This window comes from Echiichthys vipera (genome assembly GCF_963691815.1).
Source record: "Echiichthys vipera genome assembly, chromosome: 23".
NCBI lineage: Eukaryota > Metazoa > Chordata > Actinopteri > Perciformes > Trachinidae > Echiichthys > Echiichthys vipera.
This window is the reverse complement of record NC_139848.1, coordinates 10357904-10379096: the sequence shown is the minus strand read 5'-3', so window position 1 is coordinate 10379096 and position 21193 is coordinate 10357904. Positions and strand designations below refer to the sequence as shown.

Sequence of the window (21193 nt, the reverse complement as noted above, 5' to 3'; positions counted from 1 at the left end):
GTTTTGAAGTGTGGGCAGAAAAGATTGAGTCAACGTGAATATGCTTAATAATCTAATTGAGGAAAAGTACTAGCAGACTGAAATGCAGACCTCATCATGACTTCAAGTGAGTGACACAGGCTATGAGGCGTTCAGGTGCACAGTTGTGGTTTGTGTTAAAGCCCCAGGGGAGCTTCTGTGGTCAGTTTTTTTTTTTAAACCACAACGCTATTACTAAAGAGACAAATTCCGGCCAGTCAGTCAGCCGGGGTGGGGGTTGGGGGGGTGATGTTAAACACATGACGACAGGGATACAGCTGCTGCACTGACTGCGCTAGATAACAGCAGAAACAATGACGCAGTGTAAAACGCGTAACCGTTCTACACAGTCGTTTCATTAATACTGTGTGTGGCGTGTCTTAATCGGGGCGTCGGCTGGAAATGGATGTTTTTCTCCCGCTCGACAAAAAGCCAAGGTTCGTTCACTCCATCTCTCCTGACAGTTCAAATATTGCCGCAGGCTAAATGTCTTTAGGTAAACACTTAAAAAAGAAACAGAGCAGGATATGCGTTATGCAGAGTAAATGAGCCCAGCACCCACACCGAGCAATTATTGAACAATACAAAAAAATGTGTGTGTGTGTGTGTGTGTGTGGGTCTCATTCCCCCCCCGAACGAGTCTTTTATATGACCTTCCAATTTTCTATAAGTTTGCGTCACACTAGTGGAATGTTTGTTGGATGCTTATCACAGGTTTCTTCATACTCTACACGTCAAACTGACACACTCTCCTCTCAGCGTCCTGACTGGACATGTTAGCTAAGATCCGTATGTTGATAAAGTGCTATACTTCCTCTGAGGCTAGTAGTCAGGCAATGTTTGTCACACTGTCTCTTCTTCACGCTGCATGTGATTACACGCCTCCAGTTTGATCTTATCGTCCGAATATCTCCTGTATTCTAACCCTGTTCTTGTTGTGCACTTCCTAGAGTTTCAATGCACAGAGGAACCTCTAACCTGGAGAGTTAGTGTTAGTTAACAGTGTGTGTGTGTGTGTGTGTGTGTGTGTGTGTGTGTGTGTGTGTGTGTGTGTGTGTGAGTGTGTGTGTGTGTGTGTGTGCCAGTGTGTGTGTGTGTGTGTGAGAGAGAGAGAGAGAGAGAGCACAGGAATGTGGATCTGTGTGAGGCGTCAGTGTGCTGGAGTTGAGCAGATTGAGCTGGCTAGACCTATGTTATATATTTTGTTTACCCAGAATGTTTCCAGCAATGTTAGAATCCAGAGTTATTGTAGTCAAAGTGACGGTTCGTTACCGTTACATATGTCAAGTGCTTTGTTTTGGAGAGGAGGAGACCTCTATGGATAATTCAGCTTCCGGTAAAAGCCTCCTGGACGTCTGAATCTTAAGTTATCAGGGAAAACAAAGTGAGCAAACGTAAGTTGCAGCTCGGCTCGTAAAGTCCTTTGTCCGTCAAAGACAGATTTTCAACATAAAGTGCTTTACCAGTTATAATCACAGGGTCTTTTGCTTTGGAGAGGAGAGACTCTGCGGGTACAGGCGCAAACCTCTTTACCATAAACCACCCTGGTAACAATTCCTCCAGTGTTCATTGTTAAAGACGACAATTCCCATGATCCCACGCTACTTCACCAACATCACCAAACTGTTCTGATTGAGAAGAAAATGACCTATTGTGCGTATTTCTTTTTGAACAGACACGCGGCAGTACGGTGGGTACTAATGACTGTATTTCTGATGGCAAAGAGGCAGAGATGGTCTGAGGCACTGGGAGGAGGCAGCACTAACACTCATGTACCCGGCGTACTGTGTAAACAGGACAGCTTGTTAATTAGTGTTAGGCCCCTCTTGATACATTTGGCAACAGATGCCTTCTCTCCCACTAGAGCCGCCACTCAAAATGTCACTCAACTTACAGCTTCATTTGTTATTAGCTAACAAACAGCCCGGGAGGACAGTGTTGCTGAAGAAGCTCTTGACAAACTCGTGAATGGGGGGAATGAGGTTATGTAAGGAAAGCCGGGTTATATTGGGAGTCAATATTGGTACATCCGGGTGAGAGAGTGAAAGAACCAGGTGTAGGAATGTGAGTAAAGCTCTCAAGGGCTTCTCTGACAGGGTGAGAGGGACTGTTCACTATAAAAGGGGGCTTCCTTTGTGTCCTATAAAGGAGCGGGGGAGTCTCACTAAGTCAATAGAGGCCGACTACACTACATCATCACACAATGGTACCTGCAAAAGAAAATAGAGCGGGCAAAAGTAATCCCAAGTCACAGACGAAGGATTATGTGATTAATGTTGGCCCAGCACTTGATGATGCCGACTCATTTTTATAAGAAACTAACTTCTGTACTGCTGGCCACACAGGAAAAAAAAAAAAGGATTTCAACGGCAAAGACCTGCATCATCAGCACAAAAATCTCCAGCACTTTGAAACTCCACATCAAAGACTTGGTGCTTCTAGCACTTATGTGAACGGGCCTGAGGGGTGAAAATAAAAAACGACACCTGAAACGCTTTTACACAAACACTGTCCTACAGTGCTGCCAACACCATCGTAATGAAAATTCAAGGTCCTATATTCGGCTCACTTTCAGGTTCATACTTCATACGTATTTTGTGTTTCTACCAGAACGTGTTTACATGCTTTAATGTTCATTATTTTTCTCATACTGTCTCTCTGAATATACCTGAATTCTCCCTCGGTCTGAAAGACTCCGTTTGAGCGCCTGTCTCTTTAAGACCCCCTCTTAAAAAAGCCCAGTCTGCTGTGATTGGTCAGTGTTTCCGCATCTTCCTCTGCGCTCTCAGCCTCTCTGCACAGTTATTACAGCCGGGGAACGACTGTAACAGCCCTGTAGCGGCACTTTCTACCTTTTAATAGAGTATAATTGTGACATCACAACCATGCAGAAGTCCTGACGGCTGGTTTAAAGACACAGTTCCTGAATACGGTCCGTGTGCATGTCACTGTGGATTGAGTGTTTGATATTTTAACGGTATTTTATAAAACCTCAACCTGCCTTATAATAAAAAACAACATGGGAACCTTACTTTTTACAACATGGGACCTTTAAATTTGTTAAATCTCAAAGTAAAATAAGGCTGAAAACACATCCACAAGAAGAAGAAATAATGAATTCAACAGATGTTTAGCAATCATTAGCAAGTAATCAAGTAATGGATGTTCTTAATGTTGGTCATATTTCATACATGACAAGAAATGCTCTTGGCACTATTCTACGCACCCACACAACCACAGTAGAATGTGGCAGATAGCATTTGCAGGTCCAATATGTTTACCTTTGCAATTTGATCATGTTAAAAAACGAAGAGATGAATAGGTGAGGGAGTTTTAGAAAGTGTACTATTACGTGACAAACTGATGATGTTGTTAGTGTAGGTCGCTGCACTGTCCACGCTTAATGGACGCATTAAAAAAGAAAACAGATGGAGCGGAATAGAAAGTGGTCATTATGTGTCTCTACAGCATGTCTGGACTTTCTGCAACACTTCCATTATGCAAATCCACTGCAATCAAAGCAAACATCTGGAAATGTTGCAAACAAAAGGGCAGAAACATAGAGAGAGGTGCCCATTTTAAAAGAGGTTCATTAGAAAATGCTGCAAATCCTATTGGGTACACAGATATACAGACTACAGGGAGCGTGCCATCTTTAAAGCCATTAGTCTGCATTTCAGAAACCTTTGATAAGAGGTGTCAAATGATCTCATTCTCAACAAACAATCCTTCATTACAAGAGCATTTTTTTTTGTAGTTATGTAAGGTGTTTGGGACAGTGAGTGAGGCATGTGAGGGACAATCTGAAGAACAGAACACCAGATGGAAAAACCCCAGAGATAACCCTTAGTGAGTGGCTGTGCCAGCGACATTATCAATCAAAGCTTTACAGGCACTATCGGCCTGGCACATCTCAGGGTCAATTACGTAGTTGGCAATGCCTCGAAGATAAATACTATCTGCTGCAATGTGCGACCTCTGACCAGTATTAATCATCATTTCTGTAAGGGATTAAGCATTCAGCTGCAGGATACAAGGGTTTAAAAGCAACCTGGCTGGCAAAGCTGATGTTTTGTCCACGTATATGCTTAAGTCTCTAAATGGGTTTTTATTAAGAGCGAGTGAAGTATCTCTGTGACAGGAGTGTAGAGAGACCGAAGGACAAATTGTTATTCAGAGTCGAAAATACAGTAATTAGATGAGATGTCTGGATATACGTGTCTGTCTTCAGGTTTCTAACCAATATCAGTCCTTTTGTATAAAGAAAATCCCTGTTTATTAGATGTTGGCCTTCAGGAAAGGTTAATTGTATTTGCAACTAAGTATTCAGCTTCCCTGATTATAAAGGTCTTGTGCACAGCCAACTGAACTCAGACACGCAGCCTATTCAAACACAAACTGTACGCCACAGAACCCTCCCTGCTATGCCGGATCTGAAATAGATTAATGAGGTCAATTTGGCCTTGTCTTGTCTTATTGGCCAGAGGCCACAAACTCCCACTTCCCCCAACCAGTGATTTATGGAGCACTGCCTAATCGTAACAAATAGACCAATCCAAATCTAGGATAGATTACCTACTAGCACCTGATTTGTGCGTTGTTACATCTACATTCAGTAGGCTGCAAAACAATCCAATGACCAGGGAATTTAAATATGCCAGTTTATATACGGTTGGTTGTTACTCTCAAACTAGAACCACACTGTAAGCTGTATTTGCAAAGTATCAAAATGCATTTCTATTTTTCTGTGACCTCGCTTGCAGGAACAGATTGATTGGGTAAATGTATACGTTAATAGGAGAAACATGCTAGGGGTTACTCGTGCAGATCCTGACACCAGTCCTCAGGCATTTAACTCCACCCAGTGTAAATCTAAGCTGACAGACACACCTGCTCAGAAACACACACTACTACCTCAATAGGCAAATATTATCTGAGCACGGTGCGATAACAATGACACAATCCCGAGATATCTACTTCCTCTGCCTTGGAGGTGTTAATGTAATACTGTTTTAGGTGCATGCATACACATGCTACTCTTAAGCCGGAAGGTAAGGTGTTGTGCCACACAATACACCGCAAAAGAAAACTTTCCAGTCTCTGGTGCCTGGAAGTGATGCCATTCTGTGGTTTTAACACTCCACCAAATAACTGTGCACTTGTTTGACCAGCGATATCATCTAACCTAGCGACTCTTAACTGGATTTTGTGCAAAGGCCCCAGTGTGTTATGAGAGAGACATACCCTGTTCAGCGAACAAAGGGCCTATTCAGGTGCAGTGGCATTCTGGATAGCGCCGGGCATCGCCCTCGCAAACGGGGACCGCATGGCTAACATTTCACTTTCTCTAAGCTACGGGGAACAGGTCAATGCTCCAGAGTGGGGTTGGCTCCCCTGCTCTCCCCTGCTGCACCGCCACCACTCATCCACCATCAGCAAATGTGGTTTGACTCCAGTTATAGAGTGATCTCACAGTAGGAGTGATGCACACACACATGGAGCAATAAACCCCCCCCCATGTCCTACATTCGTAATCAGTAAAATGGAGCGTCTAACTTTCCTTTTAATCTGCTTCATGATATTCCATTAGCAATGTGCTGGATATTCTTTTATGATTCTTTTCCAACCAAAACATCTCGTTCAAAGGGAACTACTGGAACTGTGGACACAGCAAACAGCCAAGGCTGTAATTATGAGGAAAACTGAGTAGCCATGTTTTGGCAACTTGACCTTATCCCAGCAAAAGAGTGGGGAACTTGCTGAGCTAAAACCAATTAGAGTCCTGTGGAGATGAGGACCAAGCACAACATCCTTCAGTATTTTGGACTTCTGCGTTCTTAACTTGTCGATGAATGAATGATGAATCACCTGATTTCAGTGGTAAACAGATGTTAAATCCTGCACTCAAGCCGAAATTATAACTAGTCCTTTTCCTGGTGTTTTACTAACTAATAAGTGAGTTGTGTTGTGTGTGTTGCCGTCCCTCGCACTTACGGAACATGGTGTTGAACTGCTGCGGGTTGAGGTTCCACTTCCCCCAGGGCGTCTTGTGACCCTTGGCCTGGGCGTAGTGGGCGTGGTTGAACTCTGGTTCCGTCCCGAACGAATCCAGCACCCGCAGCATGCACCTGTGACAATACACAAAGACAGTGTAAATGGCCGCGCCGCGCCAGAAGCGAGCGCCTGTACGATGAGTTGATCACATCACTGTATATCTATTCAGCTTGCTCTGAATCTTTTAAAATCAATACAACCTACAAACACCATTATAAATCATCTCTTTGCAAACAGACTCTATCTTGTTGTTATCATGTCCTTGAAGAAAACTCTTCACACCTTGTGCACACAATTACACTGCAGCTGAAGTGGACCACTACACAAGTGCTTTTTCCACCGCAGTCTCACAGTTACCTTCACAATAAACCAAGAAATAGGCCTAAGGTTACTTCATTTTATTCCCATTTAAAGGACACCTTTACGATGAAGAAAATGAACCTGTTCCCATTACAGTATAGAAGCTACGTAAACAGTGAGGTGTTTAATCTGAACATTTGAATGCTGCAACAGTCAAACGAGAGATACACATGTATTTTAAAGAGGATATATTATGGTGAATTATAGGTGTGCACTAAGCCATAGTTACAAATGCTGGTCTTCTACTAGAACATTTTACATGCTTTAATGTTCAAAAAACACATTTCTCTCCTACTGTCTGTCTGAATGTACCTGTATTCACCCTCTGTCTGAAATGCTCTGTTTTAGCGCCTGTCTCTTTAAGACCCCCCCCCCCCAAAAAAAAAAGCCATGTCTGCTCTGATTGGTCAGCATTTCTTGGTCTTCTGCATCTCTGCACTGTCATGTCAGCCAGGAAATGACTGGAACAGCCCTGTAGCTACACTTTCCAGCTATATATCGCAAAGTTGTGACATCACAACCGTACACAAGTCCTGACGGCTCGTTTAAAGACACCGTTTCTGAATACGGTCTGTGTGCATTTCCCTGTGGACGGAGCCTTTATCACCACTACATTGGGGAAAAGGACGTTATGTTGGTATTGATGGTCGGTTATGGAAGTTGTATGAAATAGAAAATAAAATGCTTTATTTTGTTTTATGATGTTCATATCTTGATCAAAGAAGGTCAATCACTAGACCAGATTTGTTTTTTTGGAATGTATTAAAAGACAACAACAACAGGAGGCCTCTTTTATATTGTGTTTCTATTTTGTATGTATGTTATGCCCTATCTTCTTTGGCTCAGGAATCATGTACAGCAGGGGGGTTTCAAAGTCTGAGGCTGGGGGCCTCCCCTAAAGTCATTCTTGAAAAAATGCGCCCCCTCAATCCCCCTCAGTTCAGCTGCTTAGTTCTGCTAAATTTCCTGAATGTCTATGAGATTATGATTATGTTATTAAATCCCACAGACACTCAAAGGTTGAGCTAAAATATTGCTGTATGACCAAACTTCAGACTATACTGAAAACATAAAAAAAAGGTCTGTTCTGAGGCAGTTATTAGTTTCTGACCTCGGGGAAGTGGGAAAAACAGTTAAATTCCCCCACAACACTGTATCTCTGAACTAATGTAATATACAACAATGTATGTAGTGTGACACAAACACACACACAGGATTGTGAAACCACACTAACCTCCACCTTCAGACAGAGAGAGTGCAATCCTGTCGTGTGGATGTGAGGCTGTACATGAACATCATGGCTGACTCATGGCTGAAAGGTCACCGCGTGGGATTAATTATACCACAACCAGGAGAGGGAACGGTTTATATGCGGAGAACCACTTGCTCCTGACCTTAAACTTGATGCTCTGCACTCACTAAATCGCTCATGGTTACTAATTTCTCTTCTTTAGATGCTGCTTAGATTATGTCTGGTCTGCCCTGTCCTTCACCTTCTACAATTAGCAAAGCTCCAATGAAAGAAAGGAAAGCTAATATTTCTCCCTCTCACACTATCAATCTAAATTTCTCCTCCAAAATCCTAAAATGAACTTTTTATTACTGGCAATTTCAAGCTCAAGAGCAGTATTTTCTTGTTGGTGAATCAAATGAAGTGACTCCCACTTAAAATACGCAGCACTAATCATAAAGTAATAGGAAGAAGCCAGGTGTAAACAGACACGCTAGACATCTGCAGCTAGAAAACTCTCCCTCGCTCTCGGTGATCGCCTCTCCGCCCGGGCAGATGCTGTGCAGCTGGCTGTGTGAACTGTGAAAGGCCCTGGGAGAGCAGCGGGCCGGGAAACACATTCACCATGAGGAAACTTTAGACCGAAAGCAGAACAACAACAACAACATGCCCGCACGCCGTCTCCACGCGCTCTGGAGAAAAAAACAAGCCTCATCTGTCCCCGGTAGATCTATCCTCAACAGATGGAGCCGTAACACGATGTAAATATGGCTACAGGAGGGGCTTTCAGCACAGATTCTGAGTCCAGCGAGTTGACAGTGGGCGTTATAATGTGGCAGGAGCGGAGGCTGTTCAGCTCAGCTCAACAGGTAAGCACTTAGTAACACTTGCTGCGATATCATTATCGAGCTGTGCTGAGTGGGGATGCTGTTGTCAAAGTCGAAGCGTAATTTCACGATAATGTAATCCACCTGAAGTGATCCCAAATGGATAATGTATAACAATAGCTGTTGTACATGACAGCTTTCTCCCCTGCCATGATTATCTCCCATAAGAAATAATCAATTAATTAAAAAAATGGCCCCATATGGGTCATTAGGAAACAGATATCCGAGGGAATATGTGTTTTTATATGAATCTACCAGAGGGAGTGTAATATATCTGCACAGCCCTGAGGCTAAACACAACAGCTGCATGATAAACAGACATATGACTTAATGAAGTATCGTATGAAAGAATGAGGATGAATTACTGCCCAACATGAGGGTTTGGTTAAAAAAAAAAAAAAGTCACAAGCACACCTTGGAGCTGGGAAAGACATATTGTAATATGTTACTGATTATCTTACAGTGATTGTTATCCAGCTAATAACCTCGGATTATTCAGTTACTTTTGAATTGCATGGACCCTAAATGAACCTTAAATATTGACACTGCGTTCTATTTAAAAGACTTTAACCCATATTGTCATCTTTTATTATAACTTTTATCAAGCAATATATAACACCTGTAAAACTCATTACACATTAAACAGTGGCCTTCAGCTTACCGGCTCCTAGTGGCAGTAGTAACTTCCATGGCCAAGAGTTAGCATTTCATTAGCTTACTTTAGCTAGTTAGCTTTATTTTTGTGTGGTTAATACATAGATTGTGAAGATGACTTATTGACAGCCCCTTAAAAATGAAGCGAAACATCAGGATTGGTCAGGCGAGTGTATGGGCGCGACTTCGATACCAGCCAATCACAACTGTGCAGACCCTGGCTCCAAAATGACAAGATGGCGGCGCCCGTATCCCGGATATTTCAGCTTCAGTCTATGGAATGGTTGTCAAAAGTATCTATACTACAATACTTTTCAATACCACATGCTTCAAATCAATACAATATCAATATCTGATAGTATTGAAAGTACCAAAGCAAAAAAAAAGAAAGAAAAGCAGCCCTACTTTAGGAGTGTCAACCCCGGGCTGCACAGAGGAAACAGAGGGGAAGACTGTGTGTTTGGTGTGTGTTCAGTTCAGTCAATTATATTAAATTCAGTTAGAATGTAAAGTTTGACAGGCGTAGCAACAGTAACTAAGGGCAGCCAGGCTTAGTGAAGGATCAATTCTAACACTTTTCTGCTAAGTGTCTAAAAAATATTGTTTTTCTCATGTTAACACTATTATTTCCAACTTAAACAATCTCAAACAGTAAGCTGCTGCCTTGACAGCACCGCAGATAACAGATAACTTCAACAGCTGACACTGACTATGGCTGAACTCACACCCCCACACGCGAAAAACAAGCAAGACATGCAGACAGTGTTGTGTCAAAACAAAGTTTGTGGCCAGAGAAAAGTGAGGAAGTGACAAATGGAAATAGAAGCCAGAGATAAAATGATGAAATCAGTCTTGTGGACACGCACGTGATGCCCAACTCGTTATTTGTCCAAATTTCATTTCTGCAATATCGTCACCGAAATGTCAAACGCCGTACACATTTTCTGCAGCCTTACTGATGCGGATGAGATTCCATTATTGGATGAAAGGATTAAATGAAACAGAACAATAGGGCAACATTGGCTGTAGTCTAAACGCAGGAAACAACATCTCAGAGGATTCCAATTGAAACACAGAAATACGGTGATACAGCACTGTAAAGACAGAGGGCCTGACAGACTGGCTGGATTTGTCCCCAAACACAAGGAATAAACCAGAGAAAAGGGAACAAGAATGCGATTATTGCTTCAGGGTATATGTAGGTCTCCTGAAGTCAATATTCAAATCCTTATAAAACCTTTATTAAGACACTTCACAAACATTATAAGGCCTCATAACCACCTTGCAGTCTAACCGATATGCAAACACATCTGGAATGTCCATAGGCTATCTTTCTTCCTGTGTGACAAATAAAGCCAAGCGAAGATGTTTTCATAAAGGGACTCCCGAGCCACAAAGGCGAAGAATGTAACTCCCTTTCAGGAGACAGCAAAGTCAAAGACGCTTTGGCAGAAAGCCGAAGCGAGGAAACTGACTAGGTCACATTTAGTGAAAGGGAAATAAAGACAGGGAAATAAAGCCTCCAACCTGCAATCTGTGTCCAGTTTCACAAAGCACAGTGACATTAAGTGCTCTGATATACGTAAGTGTTCAATAATAGTAGGAGAAGTAATGTAGAAAACAGCATCTGGGCCTTACATTACGCCTGAGGCTGAATCAATTTCCTCGGGGCACAAAGGGAGCGGATGCTGTTTAAGGTGTTATGTCGCAGACAAACAAAACCTGGTGACAAGCAGGAGGAACCGGCGGGGCCATTAGTGCCCGCAGACTTATTGTTCCGTCTCTTTTCCTGTCAGTCAGACCTGATGAGAGCTCTTTCAGAACGAACCAGGAAGGCCTCATCTGCAGCCCTCAGCGGAGCAATCGCAGGGACTCCGGACAACGCGAAACAACAGACGCTGCCGCTGCCTTTTGGGAAATTGCGGTGAGCAGAAAATAGACTCATTGTTCCGGCAAGCGCCAGACAGGCCTCAACTCGATGCCCTTTGCAAATGTGAGGAGAACCTGTTAAACCACCAGTTGGCAGTGGCAGCAAAAGATTCGAGAAGTGTACAAATGACTGAATTCATTTGGAGATAATGGAAAGAGTAAGGCCGGCAATAGGGGGGTAAAGAACAGTTACAGTGCAAGATAATTAACCGTTAATGGCTCCAGCAGTAGGAAGCTGGCTGTACTGGAAAGCCAGAGTGTGTGTGTGTGTGTGTGTGTGTGTGTGTGTGTGTGTGTGTGTGTGTGTGTGTGTGTGTGTGTGTGTGTGTGTGTGTGTGTGTGTGTGTGTGTGTGTGTGTGTGTGTGTGTGTGTGTATAAAGAGACAATAAACGCTCAGCAAAACCTCCCGCGATAAATCAAATTAAAGATAAACATTCAATCCAATTCCAGCCGCCACCAATCTGTAATTGTGTCGAGTTGGCAGGGCCTTACAACTGTCTCCTAAGTATTTTCTATAACATTTAAATAAGTAACAATCAAATTAAAAAAGAGATGTTCAACAGCCAAATCTTGACTGGTTCTTGGAAGAACGCAACGTTTCCAAGTCAGACATAAACACAAATACAGGTGCCTCTCGAGTGAAACACCCCAATTGTGTGGCCACTTAATAAAGTCATCAAGAGTCTGGTGGGAGGATGTTGAATGTACTTACTGGTAATGGACCCAGGAAGGTCCCAGGGTCTTCTTAAACTGGGTGAGGCCCACGATATCAATGTAGATGAGCTCAACCACCTTGTCGCCCTGGGTCGGGCAGCTGGACTTGTTCCCCATGACTTTGCGCATGATCCTGGGGAGGAAATTTTAGAATTCTGATCAACTCTCTCATTTATCCAGAACAGTGACCTTTAACCCGTCTACCTCTCTGGTGATAAAGCTGGGAGAGACTTGTGTTCACTCTAATAGTATGTGAATGTACATTTACTGATTTATACGTGCCTTTGGGAACAACAGAAATCATCCCTGACATTGTGAGGCTAGAGGTCCAGATGACTTTTAGTCAGCACTGCAGCTTACACAACACTTTATACTGTACATGTCAAATAGTATGCACCCACTAGACAAGGTGAGTCATTGTTCTTTGTAGTTGCCCAACAGGCTCTTTCTGTTGAAAAAACACCAAGAAATATTTCAAGAGTAAGCCGGAAGACACATTCGTTTACCCTCAGTCAAATGACTTTAAGCAAATACTGAGACATTGTTTGTTCATGTAAAAAAAAAAAAAATGCAAAACTGTTATTTGGAATGGAGCGTTTCTTCCCTCCCAAACATTTTCTATATCTGACGTAAAGCATCTTTTATGCAGACGTACATCTGGATACACAACGTCGTTATCATTACTGTTGGCTCAGGCTGTTTGGCTTAAAAGCGCACTCCACTGACAGGTGGGCAAACACTATGAGAAGTTGGAAAGGAGGTGTTGGAAAATGATGCATGATTATCTCCTGCAGCCCCGCGCAGCATTCACGCGGTGTGTTTTGGTACTGACTCTTTGAGCTCGGCCAGGGAGGCTGAGATGCGAACATCGTGGCCCAGCAGGTACAGCGTGGTTATGAGGTCGCTCCACTGCACCAGCTCCCCAAGCGGGCCACCGCTGAAGGCGTTTTCTGCTATTTTGAAGCCCGACTCTTTAGTCAGCAGGCCCAAGTGCACCAGGATCTGATGGAAAGGGGGGAAAAAAGAATGGTTGGAATAAGTGATATGCAGCGTAGAATTTGCTCTAGCCTTTAAAAGACTGATCCACAGTTTACAGTCTTTCTGTTGATTACTGTGGGAATACTTCAATGAAACACCTTGATAAGAGTGTTGCATACTTAATAAGGGTAACTTTGGGGAAAATACATGCTCAATGTGTAACAGAAGCTAGCTTAAAAACCTTGAGCTTAACTGGAAACCTTAACTCTCCTGTAGGAAAACAATGTAGAAAATACACATATCATTTAAAAGCACCCCGCTGGTTTCCATGTTTATCGCAGTAGGGGACTGTGAAAGCAGTTCCCCTTTGTCCCTCTGTGCCGTCAGGTGCACAGAGCCCATGCTGAGAAAAACACATGCAAACACACACACACACACACACACACACACACACACACACACACACACACACACACACACACACACGCACACACGCGCACACGCGCACACGCGCACACACGCACGCATGTGCACACACACACACACACACACAGGATGGTTTTCAGTTGCTAAGGGGAACACAGTGTTCCGCGGCAGCAGTAGGAATAAATAGCAGCCTTTGCTTGAAGTGACCAACTCATTCTTCATTGTTGACAGCCCCAGAGCACACTAGTCACGGATTAATATGTGCGGATTAATATCCAAGAGAGATTAGCATCTGGAATAAAGACCTGGTTTTGAAGGTATCTGACAGAAAAAACCCTCTTTGTTTAATTACAGAGTAAATAGATTGAATTGAGACACAGCAGAAAAGCGAGGAAAAACCGAAAAGATACCGCAGATAGATGGATGGATGTGGCTTCTCGTTTCTCATACTCTTCTTCCCTAAAAGGGATGCTGCTTTGCATCAGCACCAAGGTATCACGGGACTGTGATGTGAATTATTCACAAGGCCAATGGAAAGTGTGGAGTACATTATTCAGTGCTGGAAGCTGCTCCCGGCTTGGGACACAATGGAATATCCATGTCAGTCGGTTCCCACCACCATTTCTTTTCTGAACAAACGTGGGACTGTTTACGTGTGTATGTGCATGTGTGTGTGTGTTTGTGTGTACTTGGTGTATAAACTTCAACAGGCTGAAAGCTTAAGGGAGTTGTCTTGAGAAAGTTCTCCTGAAAAGGTTGAATTCCCCTCGTTTTGAGGATGATAAATATTAAGGGTCCCACATTTTGCTTATTCATGGTTCATACTTAAATACAGCTGTATTTACTTTCTGTCTAAAATGCTCCGTTTAAGCGCCTGTGTCTTTAAGACTCCCTCTCAAAAAGCCCGGTCTGTTCTGATTGGTTAGCATGTACGGGTCATTTGCATCTGCACCCTATCTCTGCACCATCATTGCAGCCGGGGATAAACACTAACGGCACTGTAACTGCACTTTCTACCTAAATATAGTATAGTTGTGACGGCTGGTTTAAAGGCACAGTTTCTGATAACGGGCTGTGTGCATTTCTGAGTGGATTGAGCATTTTGATACTTTCACAGTATTTATACAGCACCTCAACCTGATTTATCATTTTAAAAAAAGACATGGACATCTCACTTTTTATATTATGGGACCTTTAATATTGAGTTGTGATATTTTTTGTGAGAGTAGGAGTTCTCGCAGTTAAGTAAATTTGGAATTACACTCGTTATATCTGCTTGCACTTGTTCCTGTGGGGGTGTGTGTCTGTTGGCTGGTTCAAGTTATAATGTGTCACAATTTAATATTGTATTCCGTCCTCAACTGATGTATGAGTTAGACATCCAGTATATCCAGATCACAATATTCTAGTCTAGCAGGTCTGTCCTATCCCCGTTCCTGCCTTAGAGCACATCCTACATGATTTCTCCTGGGTACTACGATGGATGTTATGCCCACCTTCTTCCTCCGACGCCTGGCCAGGTTCTGCTTGGCAGCCAGCGAGCGGATGGCGCTGACCCACGGCTCGGCCATGCGTTTGATCCTCAGCATCATCCAGCGGAACTCCTCCCGTTGTGACATCACGCGGTAAAGCTCCTCGAAACTGGTCCGGACCTCCGCCTGCGTACGGAGACATGACACAGAACTGTGACACAGTCTGCTACGCTGTTTACTGCACAGTATGTCCCTTCAGCTGTACACCAGACAACGCTCAGAGTGAGTGAGCTATTCATTTCAAAGTTGTAAATCTAATCTCAACTGTGACTGTAATTACGATCCATGTGTTACCCTGTTGCTCACCGCATTATATGAAATAACTGTTTGTTTCAAGTGCTTGTGTCCTCCGTTCTGCTTCTGCCATGACAGGACCCCATGGGGATCTTTAAAAATGTATCTCATCTAATTTAAAATTGCAATATTGACTGCTGCTCTTTCCAAATGGCTAAAGGGCCATTTTCTTGGAAGCGCTGTAATGAAAGCAAACACCGCATGCTTACGGACACAAACTGCTTAAATCTTGTATTTGACCACCTTCGATTGGCAGATGGGGAGGGTTTATAGATAAATGGGCGGATGACTGAATGTTTAAATTGATGCACCATTTGTCAGCCTTTGTGTGTCCTATTGAAGCTGGATTGCAATTCTTTTGAGGTGATAATAACCATCATAAACTGTCAGAGGCATCTGCAGAGGAAAATATTTGTCGAAGGCGCACAGATATGTTTTAGATCTCTGCTGAGAGCAAGGTGTCAAAGAAACTTAAACATATTACCAGTAAAAACTTTGAGGAAAACATAGTGAAGAAAGGAACTGCATTTACGGAGACAGAACAACAAGTATTTCGAGTGCAAAGCCCTCCCCCGCTTTGGATGTATCGTCTGAGAGGAGAAGAGATTGCGGCATCCTGTGTTTTAAGAGTGGCAACTGACAAAATATGGAAATGAAACTGAGGCTACTGCCGGCCACATTTGCAAAGTTTTTTGATCACATGACACTTTAATAAAACTCATTTGAATACCAGAGTTTTATAAAAAAAATACCAGTACTTTTCAGGTATTGAAATTTAAAGAATGGGAAGAAAGTGGCGCAGCGGATGAGGCCGAGGCGGCGAGAGAGAAAGACGGAGTGAACAAAGCAGCAACCACAGTGCCATTACCAGCTGCTAAGGTGGCTGAAACAAGGCTGTAGCGGGGCATTAGCATCCCTCATCACGACAGGAAATCACTTCCGCTGGACTGAACCTATTAAAAAATCTGGGCCCGAATTAAAATCTCCAAAGCCTGTCAAATGGCATCTCTCCCCCACGGAGGGCTCAGTGCTGTTGATGCATCCAGAGAGGGGATGAAGAGTGCTTAATATTGATTCACCCCACAGCAGAGGGAAAGGGGGGCGGAGGGGGGGGTCTTTTTTTTCTCGAAAGACCGCTGATACCGCGGGCTGTGCACATGCCCCGCGGCCCGGAGAGGCGCTCTTAGTGGGGATTTGAGTGAGCTGTCGCATTGGCGGGGATAGAAGATCATTTATTCCAGATTTGTCCCAAGGTCCCTTCACTCTGCTTCTACGAGAAACCGCTCCACTCCTGTTACGCTACCCAGGCATGTTGACCCTGTGCTGTAGGCTGCTTAATCATTTGAAAATATCGTCTCACACACGCTGCGGTGGAAATGACCTCTCATACTTTACTCCCATTTCGGTACACTTTAAACAATTATATATTTTAAAAAAAAGCTACGCTCATATTAGTGCAAGTGTTGCTTCAAATGAAATATCCCATTAAACGGTGTTGACAGGATGATGGAGTGGGACTTAATGTTGAGAATGGACTGGGTTTAAAAATGTATGCTAATGGAAGTCGCTGTCAGAAATTCTGGAGATGTTACACACACACACATAACTCTTTGAAATTCATACATTCAAGCCACTTGGACTTTCTATGTTTTTAGTTTACAGCCAACAGGAGCTGTCGTGCTTTGTCTCTCACCTGTCCCCTCCTGTCGATCTCTTCGTTTAGGTTCTTTGTCCTCCAGGGCAGACGAGGACACCAGTTCTCCACCTATCAAATCACAAACACGCACAGATCTGGTTTACCGCAGGCAAACATTTTAGCCGCCGACACAAGCAAAACAAACACGCGTGTACTTTAAGAAAACGCACTCAAGACATTTATTGACAAAAGGTGGCCACAAACTAATACACTCAGGTATTTATGCAGGCGAGTGAGGCCTTGTCAGAGCCACCGGGGGATATTATGTGTTGATTAAGTTTTTCAATTAAGCTGGGTATTTCCTAAGACCGTAGATGTAATTGATTTGGATGAAGTGCAGCCAAATTAGATGTGATTTGGGGCTGAGTTGATGCATCTGTGGAGTAATGGAGAGCAAAATAAATTGTTTTCTGATGCTGAATCATGGAATACATGTTTGAAATGCAAGAGTGTTTTTATCCTGCACGAAAAAGGCTTCATGAGAGGAAATACTCTATATGCACCGCTGATCAAAATTAGAGAACAGATTATAAATACTTGATTCTAAAATACTGTTGTTGGGAAACATCATGTTTAGTGTCGGACTGGGAACGACTGAACCCAAAGTGTCTATAGAAAGTTAAATTTGGAGGGGGAAGTTTAAGAGTCCAGATCTAAACCCCATAGAGAATCTCTGGAAAATCTGTGACAACAAAGTACTGTAAGAAACCCACTCCAGTGGAAGGGACCAGGATCAAACCAGAGCAGTGTGAGAAACTAGTGATGTCCTGTGGGCGCAGATGTGCTGGATAAAAATGTATTCAAGCAGGAGGCCTTTGAGGGGAAGTAAAGGTAAATAATGACCCAGCCGTTGCATTGCTGTACTTTTAGTTTCTGTTGTTCTCGTGCTGAACAGAGACGGACTTAGCGATTCATAATTCATCTTATGTGTCACTTAAAGGTCCTAGATTATATTAAAAAAGGAGATTTGCATAGATGGAGGTGCCATATAAATACTGTGACAGTGACAGTACTGGACTTTGAGCATTTTCATTGCCTGATATCAACTGTTCAGTCGCCATCTGTCTCTCTCCGTCTACAAAAGGTTGGACATTAGCTCATCTTTCTGTGACTATATGATGTTAACCACTCCTTTCGTCAACTTCTACTTCTGTCCCAGCATTTCCTTCCTCTTGTACCAGCAGTGATTGGTGTTTGACCACACAGAGGTATATGGAGAAGTGTGTATTTCTCCTATCTCAGCATCAAGACCAGAGACAAGGCTGGCGTGTTTACTCTCCTTCTCAAACCACAACGCACACAGACACAGACACACAGACACACAGACACACAGACACACACCACGCTAGTTGAGCCTTGACCTTCTGCAGCTGACATCCATCATGAATTGTTGCCCCCTCGGATTTGCCTCTACCGCAAGGTTAATGCGGTGGTCGACGGGTATGAATTATACATGGCAGAGGGTGTGTATTTGAGTGTCTGCGTGTGTGTGTTTCTAACGGACGGAGGGACCGATCGCAAAAGATTCTAAATGGAAATGCATGCAAATCGCCATGGCAACCGCAAGATCACGTGACCAGGAGCGGAGGCTGAGGGCTGTTGATTTAGTCGGATGGAGGTTTTACGGAGAGGGGGTACATCTGTTTGCAATTTATTTATTTTTTGCAGCATTTGTCGTGAATGTGTGTTTGTTTCCTGGATGGACATGAACAGAGAGAAACATTTTTTTTCTTTTTTTCTCCTAATGGATTCTTGCTGTTGTCCATCTAACTTCTATTTCCATTCAGAGCGGGCCGGGCTTTCCGCGTGCTTTCTTTAGTTTACTGCAACGCTCTCAGCTCATATACAATATTCATAACAGGCTATTGACCTTCCCGGAGCTGAAATCTTACTTTTCATCAAATAAAACACGCTGGCATCAGATATGGAAAATCTGGATTCTCGCTTGATGAAACAACTTATAAAGATGGACGTTTCTTTTTGTATTTTTGTCCAGTAGAGAGGGAACCACATTAAGGAATCAAAAATCAAACAGCATGGTAATCAGGGCTATGATCTATGAGGGATCTTTGAAAGGATAAATCACAGTCGTGCCTTATGGGAAGCAGCTCCGTTTTATGGATCTGAGAAAATGAGTGTTTAAAGAGTGTAAAGCCGTTTTTTAAATGAGCACATGTTTTGCTTTTCAGATGGCGGCGGGGCACGTGGAAAGGTTAAATCGTTATCGGATCAAACTTTTGGACGAATGGCGGGCTTTAATTAGAATCAAGGATGAGACACTAGAAATGAACTCCGACCGTGTTGACAAGTCCGGCAAAGATAAATCATGCAAAATTGAAAGTCTCAAAGCATCCCTTGAAGGAACACGAGCTTCTATATGTTAGTGCTCGTTAATTATGTATGACTCCTCCGCGGTGCTTTTTCACTCTTTGCCAAGTATAAGTAGAGACTAAGGCAGGGTAGCAAAGTCGTTCCACGTCTTCCCTTGGAGGCTGGAAACTCATCTCTTTTGAAAGTACCTCACACCCCACCCCCCCCCCCCCCCCTCCTCCTCTTCCTACTGAATCATCTCCTCTTTCTCCCACGCCATCCTCCTCAACACACTCTAATTTGCTCTCATTAAAAATGAAATCCCCTCTACCTCTCTCATTTGCTCTTATTTTTAGCGCTTCATTCTTACACGATCGTTCTCAGGTGACAGGAGCGTTGTCAGGGCTCTGAGCCTTCCACCATTATGGGTTGTCTGCACTTTTACATCGCAGAAATCCCAGCTTATTCCCCCTCTCACGCATTGGAAATGACTATGACACACTTCCCGATACAGTTTCAGAGATTTTAGCACCTTTGAAGGTTGGTAGAGACATCACAGACTGAAGTTCAAGGCAAAGTTTTCTCATTGTCAACAATGAAAGACCACACCCAACAATGAGCGCATTTTCCTTTATTAAGTTGAACACACACTTAATCCCAGATATACACCATCCTGCTGCTGCAAATACTCTATAAATAGTACTCAAATAGTCCCCAACAGATGCAGAGCCCAGCTGATTCAGCAAATTAAAGAGCCCTTTTTCCAAAATGAACTGCTTATTTGTGACCCCCTTTTTAAAGATTGACATCTGAGAGACAGAAATTAGGAAGGCAAGTCAGAAAAGTACCGAGAGAACACGCCATTAAAGTCCAGCACATTACTTGTATGCCAGACATTTAAAAAATCTTGTTTCCCTTAGAATGTTTTGAGTATTTTTGCATTAGTGCATTCATTTGCATTTACTTTACAGATTTTATGGAAATTACAATTGCAATATTTAAAACTCTTCTGTCAACGAAACATCCAGAAAAATCCATATTGTCTTGTAGCTGGACCAATTTAGCACATGGTCACTAACCGTCGAATAATGTGTTACTATTACACATGTGCATGCAGTCCATGTGTGTACTGATGCTGTGGTCAATACGTTCACAGCTTTAAAATGTCCAATATGTGCCGTTTGTTGATTTTTGTTTTAGATTGATTTATTTTCATTAACTTCAAATACATATTTACAATTAGCATTCATGAACACACTCACTCACACACACACACACACACATACACACACACACACACACACACACACACACACACACACACACACACACACACACACACACACACACACACACACACACACACACACACACACACACACACACACACACACACACACACACACACACACACACACACACACACACACACACACACACACACACACACACACACACACACACACACACACACAGGGCTCACCTCGCTAAGGTAGATGAAGAAGGAGCAGGTGGATCCGTCCACGCCGTAGTTGCCGTAGCAGGAGTCCGAGCGCCACATCTCCCTCATCCACTGTTGAAGAGGAGAGAAACAAAACGGAAGATTAAATCTGAACGCCGCATGCATTCTCACTCAAGTCACCCCCCTGCTCTCACCTGAACTTTAATATCAGGAAGATAGATGAGCCCAGTGTGAGTTAATAACGGGCAAGTGTATTTCATCAGCTGCTGTCAAGTACTTCACATTGACAGCCAAACAACTGTCATTTGGAGCTTTTTTTTATCATTCTAATAATGTCTCTCTAAGGATGAATACAAAAAAAAAGTCTGGTTGATGTTGTAATTTACCCGGTGACTGTGGCGTGCGGGCAGGTTCGGGATGCTGACAGAATCCAAATGAAACAGATTCAAGCAGGGTGGTGACTTAAAAAGTCACTGGCTTCAAACCCTGGAATCTTGGTTGGGAAATAAAAAGAGAAACTATTTCCCCTTTCATCAAATACATGTGTAAATCATCCAGTGGAACTGCTTACGGCCAACAGGAAGAGAGGGAGATTGTTCTTGGGGAGCTCTCGCGTGGAAATAAATCAATGTGGAAGAAGGCGAAGA

General features: G+C 43.1%; 1 protein-coding gene across 1 annotated transcript in view; it reads right to left on the bottom strand.

The window, feature by feature from the left end:
* The window catches only part of mgat5 (alpha-1,6-mannosylglycoprotein 6-beta-N-acetylglucosaminyltransferase), an 86677-nt gene that overhangs the window by 27424 nt on the left and 38060 nt on the right, over nt 1-21193 (bottom strand). The window contains exons 5-10 of the mRNA XM_083938301.1: nt 20568-20657; nt 16772-16843; nt 14749-14910; nt 12681-12850; nt 11847-11981; nt 6013-6146 (exon numbers count right to left, since the gene is read on the bottom strand). Of these exons, the coding sequence (XP_083794427.1) occupies nt 6013-6146; nt 11847-11981; nt 12681-12850; nt 14749-14910; nt 16772-16843; nt 20568-20657 (763 nt within the window). The remainder of the gene's footprint in view (nt 1-6012; nt 6147-11846; nt 11982-12680; nt 12851-14748; nt 14911-16771; nt 16844-20567; nt 20658-21193) is intronic.